Here is a 9,152-nt window from a genome sequence, read left to right as displayed (position 1 = left end):
GATGTCATCTCTCACATTCACTTGTACATTATTCTTGATATATAGGCATACCCCTCCCCCTTTTTTACCCTCTCTATCCTTGCGGTATAGGGTATACCCTTGAATGTTTGCCAGCCAATCATGAGAGCTGTTGAACCAGGTCTCTGAAATTCCCACAAAATCCAAATCCTCCTTGTACAACAGTATCTCTAGTTCACCCATCTTGTCCGCCATGCTCCTGGCATTGGTGAACATGCCACATAGTTTAGACCGGTCGCATATTGTCCTCATATTGGGTGTTTCAAGATTGCAACTAGGACTTGCTACATCGTTCTCTGGACTCACCAGGAGGCGTCCGGTCCAGCTGTCCAGCCAGTCTTCACATGTCCTCTTCAGAGTCTCTCCGTCCCCCTGTTCCCAGTTGTCCCAGCTTGTCACCTGCCTCCCAATAAAGCCATGTGGGTCCTCCACACCAATATCCTTGAAGAGGCTGAGGAATCTTCCTCTGTTCCAACCAAAGATAATCAAAATATGTAACTGGATAAAAGACAACTAAACAACCAATCATCAATATCTGGTGAGCCTGGATTGTAGATGCAAATATTGGAGTCTCAATGCAGCCTTCCCAAAGAGGCACAACTATTGGCAAATGGAGATACAACAATGAGCTGTACCACGGTTGATGGCTCCAGTAGACCATCTTCAGTGACATCCAACATTCACTGGCAGACAACAGGAGGGGAAACCATGTACAAAGGACATATCTAAGTATAGATGTACAGAGAAATGAAGGAAAACCATAGATACCAACTATTCCTGATTTCGAGGGACTGTCACCGAAAGTCTCTCTGTCCCTCTTTCCTCCTCATTTTGGTCTGATCTATATATTTATATATAAAATGCACTTTTTATCTATCAATAAGTGTTTTTCAGTCCTAAACCTTTCATCCAATTTTGAAATTGCTGCATTTGTAAATTTCAAAAGCCAATATAATAGCAGTGATAGAAAAAAAGCCCTTGTGGGTTTAACCAATCATTTTTTTTTGTATGATTCTCCTTTAAGGGGAAGTGGCAGGGGGTGTGTCCTATGCGTATATAACTTTTGCTAATAGGTGTCCCTCTTTCCCACCTCAGAAAAAGTTTGGTGGTATGGGGAAGCCATGAACAGGAGACGGATATCTAATAATACCGATTCCAATGTGGAATATTGGAAGATGGACGTACCGGGTCACTGTGTTGTACAATGCTGCAGTTACTTTGTACAACATGACTGCAGATGATGGCAACACCTCAGTTATCAAAACAATACCAATCTGCCCCAATTTCATAATGGAAAGAAGGTATTATACACCCTGGGGGGGGGCAGGTTGAACCCGTGTCATGCTTACAATGGCAGTCTAGGCCAGGTTTTGCAGGAAGCGAGCAATGATGAAGGTGTTTATGTTGGAGACAGAGTTCGAGGTCAGTAATAATAATATTGGTAACATATTGTATCATTGAATAATTACTTTGGTAATTGAGGGACATTGGTGCTCTCTATCAGAAATTCGAAATATGTTTGACCCCCCCCCTCCCTGTGCTTATGAGAAAGGCAATGCAACTTTGTCACTTTGTGACCCATCATTGAAGAAAGGTGGAATCACTCCCCCCCCCCTGAGTTTGGAAAACGATGTCTATACACAGAGGTAGTTCCTCGTAGCTTTTCACAATCATACTACATTCTAGGCTATCCCCCCAACCTCCCTCCCCCATGGTATCCTGCCAGAGATTTAAATATTAGTATTCTGTCCATCAAAGAGACAGAATACTACAAACAATGCACGAGGAATCTATCTCCTGCAAAATCTTAGAGACGGGATATAAAATCCTAGCCAGGTGTTTACATGGTCCTCAAGGTCCTCCATAAAGTATTCCCCCAGAGCTCCCTGGGGTGGTGGAGATGGAGAGAGGTCAATGCTCCGTGTCTTCTGGTCTTGGTCAGGGTTCCAAGACTGACGATGTAGAAGTTTTCCTCTTCCATCTCACCCCATGTCAATGAAATGCTCCTATGTCAATACAGTGATATTATGGGCTTTCAAGCATGACCGATTGGTCACCATATTTGACACAGTGGGGGGAGCACAGAGAATGTTGATCTTCCACAGCAAACACATTTTTTACCTGTCCCATTCCCCCTCCCCCTCTACACTGATTGATTGGCCCTGTGCTCATTACATGCACGCTCCCAAGAAAAAAAAAACTCTCCAGCAATACGCACCAAACTGAGCATGTGCAGCTTGTCCCCTAGCCTCTGTTCTATCAGGAGATGGTTTGGGGACTGTAGAAGAAGTGGGGATCAGAGAAGACAGGATTTTTACACAATGCAGAGGATGAACCCCTTAGGTTCCACAGTGAGTACAATAAGCATGCTTTGCTGCATATACTGACTGTTGTGGGTTTAGTAACACTTTAGGGTTCATACATATGAGATTTGGATGAGAGTTTTCCTGCATCCAATTCGCATGACAGGAGATTGTGACCAGCTCTCTATGGAGTGGGTTCACATATCTCCAAGGCGGCTACGGAGCGGATTGCACAGAGGACCTGTGCATCTTTGGCTCCATTTCAGGTCTAAATTCAGGCAAAATTTGGAGCCGGATTCGTCCCTGAAACGGAGAACAGTGACGCACCGGACCCCTAGCCGCATGCGGCATAAGTGTGAACCCAGACTTAAGAGACAGTTGAAGTCAGACCATTTCATGGCAACCCACATTATTGATCGGTATCACCTCCGTTTAGGCATCTTGTAATTAAATTAAACTGTATTAGCACAGCCAGTAGCACAGACTTTTCCCTTTCATTCTGCTGCAGAAGAACCCAAAGGGAAGGTCTAATAGTGCGGACCTGGTTGTCTGCTAGTCTACAAGGGGAAGGTCTGATAGTGCTGACCTGGTTGTCTCATAGTCTACAAGGGGAAGGTCTGATAGTGTGAACCTGGTTGTCTCACAGTCTACAAGGGGAAGGTCTGATAGTGTGAACCTGGTTGTCTCATAGTCTACAAGGGGAAGGTCTGATAATGTGGACCTGGTTGTCTCAGTCTACAAGGGGAAGGTCTCATAGTGCAGGCCTGGTTGTCTCATGGTCTGCAAGGGGAAGGTTTGATAGTGTGGACCTGGTTGTCTGCTAGTCTACAAGGGGAAGGTCTGATAGTGTGGACCTGTTTGTCTCATAGTCTACAAGGGGAAGGTCTCATAGTGCGGACCTGGTTGTCTCATAGTCTACAAGGGGAAGGTCTGATAGTGCGGACCTGGTTGTCTCATAGTCTACAAGGGGAAGGTCTGATAGTGTGGACCTGGCTTTCTGCTAGTGCGGACCTGGTTGTCTCATAGTCTACAAGGGGAAGGTTTGATAGTGTGGACCTGGTTGTCTACTAGTCTACAAGGGGAAGGTCTGATAGTGTGGACCTGGTTGTCTCATAGTCTACAAGGGGAAGGTCTGATAGTGCGGACCTGGTTGTCTGCTAGTCTACAAGGGGAAGGTCTGATAGTGCGGACCTGGTTGTCTGCTAGTCTACAAGGGGAAGGTCTGATAGTGTGGACCTGGTTTTCTGCTAGTCTACAAGGGAAAGGGTCTGATAGTGTGGACCTGGTTGTCTCATAGTCTACAAGGGGAAGGTTTGATAGTGTGGACCTGGTTGTCTGCTAGTCTACAAGGGGAAGGTCTGATAGTGCGGACCTGGTTGTCTCATAGTCTACAAGGGGAAGGTCTTGTAGTGCGGACCTGGTTGTCTCATAGTCTACAAGGGGAAGGTCTTGTAGTGCGGACCTGGTTGTCTCAGTCTACAAGGGGAAGGTCTTGTAGTGCGGACCTGGTTGTCTCATAGTCTACAAGGGGAAGGTCTTGTAGTGCGGACCTGGTTGTCTGCTAGTCTACAAGGGGAAGGTCTGATAGTGTGGACCTGGTTGTCTCATAGTCTACAAGGGGACGGTCTGATAGTGTGGACCTGGTTGTCTCATAGTCTACAAGGGAAAGATCTGATAGTGTGGACCTGGCTTTCTGCTAGTCTACAAGGGGAAGGTCTTATAGTGCGGACCTGGTTGTCTCAGTCTACAAGGGGAAGGTCTTGTAGTGCGGACCTGGTTGTCTCACAGTCATACTAATTATTCTTCTAGTCCATGATATCATTTAAATGTGTCCATGTCATATAACATATGTGATTGTTGGTGACTTTTTATTGAACCATAGTCCATACTTTAATACAATTTTATCTACATAGAGTTATGAATTTAGGAACAATTAATTTCGGTCATTGTGGTTATATTTATTCATTTTAGGCTAATTATCACACCAAAAGGGCTGAAGGCAAATGTCTTACTGTATATTCAGTCATGAAATAATTAATATTGCTGACTTGATTAATCATCAAACTTCCTGACAGTCTACAGAGGGATGTATACCTACCTATGTGATGGGTGTGTCTGTAGAGAGACGTGTACCTACCTGTGTGATGGGTGTGTCTGTAGAGAGACGTGCACCTACCTGTGTGATGGGTGTGTCTGTAGAGAGACGTGCACCTACCTGTGTGATGGGTGTGTCTGTAGAGAGAGGTGTACCTACCTGTGTGATGGGTGTGTCTGTAGAGAGAGGTGTACCTACCTATGTGATCGGTGTGTCTGTAGAGAGACGTGTACCTACCTGTGTGATGGGTGTGTCTGTAGAGAGAGGTGTACCTACCTGTGTGATGGGTGTGTCTGTAGAGAGACGTGTACCTACCTGTGTGATGGGTGTGTCTGTAGAGAGACGTGTACCTACCTGTGTGATGGGTGTGTCTGTAGAGAGAGGTGTACCTACCTGTGTGATGGGTGTGTCTGTAGAGAGACGTGTACCTACCTGTGTGATGGGTGTGTCTGTAGAGAGAGACGTGTACCTACCTGTGTGATGGGTGTGTCTGTAGAGAGAGGTGTACCTACCTGTGTGATGGGTGTGTCTGTAGAGAGACGTGCACCTACCTGTGTGATGGGTGTGTCTGTAGAGAGACGTGCACCTACCTGTGTGATGGGTGTGTCTGTAGAGAGAGGTGTACCTACCTGTGTGATGGGTGTGTCTGTAGAGAGAGGTGTACCTACCTGTGTGATGGGTGTGTCTGTAGAGAGAGGTGTACCTACCTGTGTGATGGGTGTGTCTGTAGAGAGAGGTGCACCCACCTGTGTGATGGGTGTGTCTGTAGAGAGAGGTGTACCTACCTGTGTGATGGGTGTGTCTGTAGAGAGAGGTGTACCTACCTGTGTGATGGGTGTGTCTGTAGAGAGACGTGTACCTACCTGTGTGATGGGTGTGTCTGTAGAGAGAGGTGCATTTACCTGTGTGATGGGTGTGTCTGTAGAGAGAGGTGTACCTACCTGTGTGATGGGTGTGTCTGTAGAGAGACGTGCACCTACCTGTGTGATGGGTGTGTCTGTAGAGAGACGTGCACCTACCTGTGTGATGGGTGTGTCTGTAGAGAGACGTGCACCTACCTGTGTGATGGGTGTGTCTGTAGAGAGACGTGCACCTACCTGTGTGATGGGTGTGTCTGTAGAGAGACGTGCACCTACCTGTGTGATGGGTGTGTCTGTAGAGAGAGGTGTACCTACCTGTGTGATGGGTGTGTCTGTAGAGAGAGGTGTACCTACCTGTGTGATGGGTGTGTCTGTAGAGAGACGTGTACCTACCTGTGTGATGGGTGTGTCTGTAGAGAGAGGTGTACCTACCTGTGTGATGGGTGTGTATGTAGAGAGAGGTGTACCTACCTATGTGATCGGTGTGTCTGTAGAGAGACGTGTACCTACCTGTGTGATGGGTGTGTCTGTAAAGAGACTTGTACCTACCTGTGTTTTGGGTGTGTCTGTAGAGAGAGGTGTACCTACCTGTGTGATGGGTGTGTCTGTAGAGAGAGGTGTACCTACCTGTGTGATGGGTGTGTCTGTAGAGAGACGTGCACCTACCTGTGTGATGGGTGTGTCTGTAGAGAGACGTGCACCTACCTGTGTGATGGGTGTGTCTGTAGAGAGAGGTGTACCTACCTGTGTGATGGGTGTGTCTGTAGAGAGAGGTGTACCTACCTGTGTGATGGGTGTGTCTGTAGAGAGAGGTGTACCTACCTGTGTGATGGGTGTGTCTGTAGAGAGAGGTGCACCCACCTGTGTGATGGGTGTGTCTGTAGAGAGAGGTGTACCTACCTGTGTGATGGGTGTGTCTGTAGAGAGAGGTGTACCTACCTGTGTGATGGGTGTGTCTGTAGAGAGACGTGTACCTACCTGTGTGATGGGTGTGTCTGTAGAGAGAGGTGCATTTACCTGTGTGATGGGTGTGTCTGTAGAGAGACGTGTACCTACCTGTGTGATGGGTGTGTCTGTAGAGAGAGGTGTACCTACCTGTGTGATGGGTGTGTCTGCACACAGGTCACTAGGAGTTCCAGTATTAGTTCTCTTCTCCCACCAGACAGTTGGATGAGGAAATGCAGACAGAACCAGAGAAAGTCCAAATCTTCCACCTCCTGGGACATATGACAGGGTTCAATCATTTCCTCTTCACACACATTCCCCTCCTCCACCCCAACATACGTATTCTCTCCTCTCTCCTGGGCTGACACATACGTGTTCTCTCCTCTCTCCTGGGCTGACACATACGTGTTCTCTCCTCTCTCCTGGGCTGACACATACATGTTCTCTCCTCTCTCCTGGGCTGACACATACATGTTCTCTCCTCTCTCCTGGGCTGACACATACGTGTTCTCTCCTCTCTCCTGGGCTGACACATACATGTTCTCTCCTCTCTCCTGGGCTGACACATACGTGTTTTCTCCTCTCTCCTGGGCTGACACATACGTGTTCTCTCCTCTCTCCTGGGCTGACACATACGTGTTCTCTCCTCTCTCCTGGGCTGACACATACGTGTTCTCTCCTCTCTCCTGGGCTGACACATACGTGTTCTCTCCTCTCTCCTGGGCTGACACATACGTGTTCTCTCCTCTCTCCTGGGCTGACACATACGTGTTCTCTCCTCTCTCCTGGGCTGGCACATACATGTTCTCTCCTCTCTCCTCGGCTGGCACATACATGTTCTCTCCTCTCTCCTCGGCTGACACATACGTATTCTCTCCTCTCTCCTAGGCTGACACATACGTATTCTCTCCTCTCTCCTGGACTGACACATACGTGTTCTCTCCTCTCTCCTGGGCTGACACATACATGTTCTCTCCTCTCTCCTAGGCTGACACATACGTGTTCTCTCCTCTCTCCTAGGCTGACACATACGTGTTCTCTCCTCTCTCCTGGACTGACACATACGTGTTCTCTCCTCTCTCCTGGGCTGACACATACATGTTCTCTCCTCTCTCCTAGGCTGACACATACATGTTCTCTCCTCTCTCCTGGGCTGACACATACATGTTCTCTCCTCTCTCCTAGGCTGACACATACGTGTTCTCTCCTCTCTCCTGGGCTGACACATCCGTGTTCTCGCCTCTCTCCTGGGCTGACACATACGTGTTCTCGCCTCTCTCCTGCGCTGACACATACATGTTCTCGCCTCTCTCCTGGGCTGACACATACATGTTCTCTCCTCTCTCCACTAGGCTGACACATACGTGTTCTCTCCTCTCTCCTCGGCTGACACATACGTGTTCTCTCCTCTCTCCTGGACTGACACATACGTGTTCTCTCCTCTCTCCTGGACTGACACATACGTGTTCTCTCCTCTCTCCTAGGCTGACACATACATGTTCTCTCCTAGGCTGACACATACATGTTCTCTCCTCTCTCCACTAGGCTGACACATACGTGTTCCCTCCTCCCTCCTAGGCTGACACATACGTGTTCTCTCCTCCCTCCTGGGCTGACACATACGTGTTCTCGCCTCTCTCCTGGGCTGACACATACGTGTTCTCGCCTCTCTCCACTAGGCTGACACATACGTGTTCTCGCCTCTCTCCACTAGGCTGACACATACGTGTTCTCGCCTCTCTCCACTAGGCTGACACATACGTGTTCTCGCCTCTCTCCACTAGGCTGACACATACGTGTTCTCTCCTCTCTCCTCGGCTGACACATACATGTTGTCACGGAACGTCCCACAATCACACATGTTCTCTCCGCTCTCCTTGGCTGACACATACATGTTCTCTCCTCTCTCCTGGGCTGACACATACGTGTTCTCTCCTCTCTCCTGGGCTGGCACATACATTTTTTCTCCTCTCTCCACTAGGCTTACACATACATGTTCTCTCCTCTCTCCTCGGCTGACACATACGTGTTCTCTCCTCTCTCCTGGACTGACACATACGTGTTCTCTCCTCTCTCCTGGGCTGACACATACATGTTCTCTCCTCTCTCCTAGGCTGACACATACATGTTCTCTCCTCTCTCCTGGGCTGACACATACATGTTCTCTCCTCTCTCCTGGGCTGACACATACGTGTTCTCTCCTCTCTCCTGGGCTGACACATACGTGTTCTTTCCTCTCTCCTGGGCTAACACATACGTGTTCTCTCCTCTCTCCTGGGCTGACACATACGTGTTCTCTCCTGGGCTGACACATACGTGTTCTCTCCTGGGCTGACACATACGTGTTCTCTCCTCTCTCCTGGGCTGACACATACGTGTTCTCTCCTCTCTCCTAGGCTGACACATACGTGTTCTCTCCTCTCTCCTAGGCTGACACATACGTGTTCTCTCCTCTCTCCTAGGCTGACACATACGTGTTCCCTCCTCTCTCCTAGGCTGACACATACGTGTTCTCTCCTCTCTCCTGGGCTGACACATACGTGTTCTCTCCTCTCTCCTGGGCTGACACATACGTGTTCTCTCCTCTCTCCTGGGCTGACACATACGTGTTCTCTCCTCTCTCCTGGGCTGACACATACATGTTCTCTCCTCTCTCCTGGGCTGACACATACGTGTTCTCTCCTCTCTCCTAGGCTGACACATACGTGTTCCCTCCTCTCTCCTAGGCTGACACATACGTGTTCTCTCCTCTCTCCTAGGCTGACACATACGTGTTCTCTCCTCTCTCCTCGGCTGACACATACGTGTTCTCTCCTCCCTCCTGGGCTGACACATACGTGTTCTCGCCTCTCTCCTGGGCTGACACATACGTGTTCTCGCCTCTCTCCTGGGCTGACACATACGTGTTCTCGCCTCTCTCCTGGGCTGACA

At 48.8% G+C, this 9,152-nt stretch overlaps 1 protein-coding gene across 1 annotated transcript in view; it reads right to left on the bottom strand.

The window, feature by feature from the left end:
- Positions 1–324: 324 nt before the first annotated feature.
- The window catches only part of LOC141122108 (uncharacterized), a gene marked incomplete at both ends in the record, with an annotated part of 58,857 nt that continues 50,029 nt past the window's right edge, over positions 325–9,152 (bottom strand). Inside the window, 2 exon segments of the mRNA XM_073611939.1 lie at positions 325–484; positions 6,372–6,493. Of these exon segments, the coding sequence (XP_073468040.1) occupies positions 325–484; positions 6,372–6,493 (282 nt within the window).

The sequence above is a fragment of the Aquarana catesbeiana genome, unplaced genomic scaffold (assembly GCF_042186555.1).
Source record: "Aquarana catesbeiana isolate 2022-GZ unplaced genomic scaffold, ASM4218655v1 unanchor246, whole genome shotgun sequence".
Taxonomy (NCBI): Eukaryota; Metazoa; Chordata; class Amphibia; order Anura; family Ranidae; genus Aquarana; species Aquarana catesbeiana.
The sequence above is the reverse complement of the archived record's forward strand: the minus strand, read 5'-3'. Positions and strand labels throughout refer to the sequence as shown.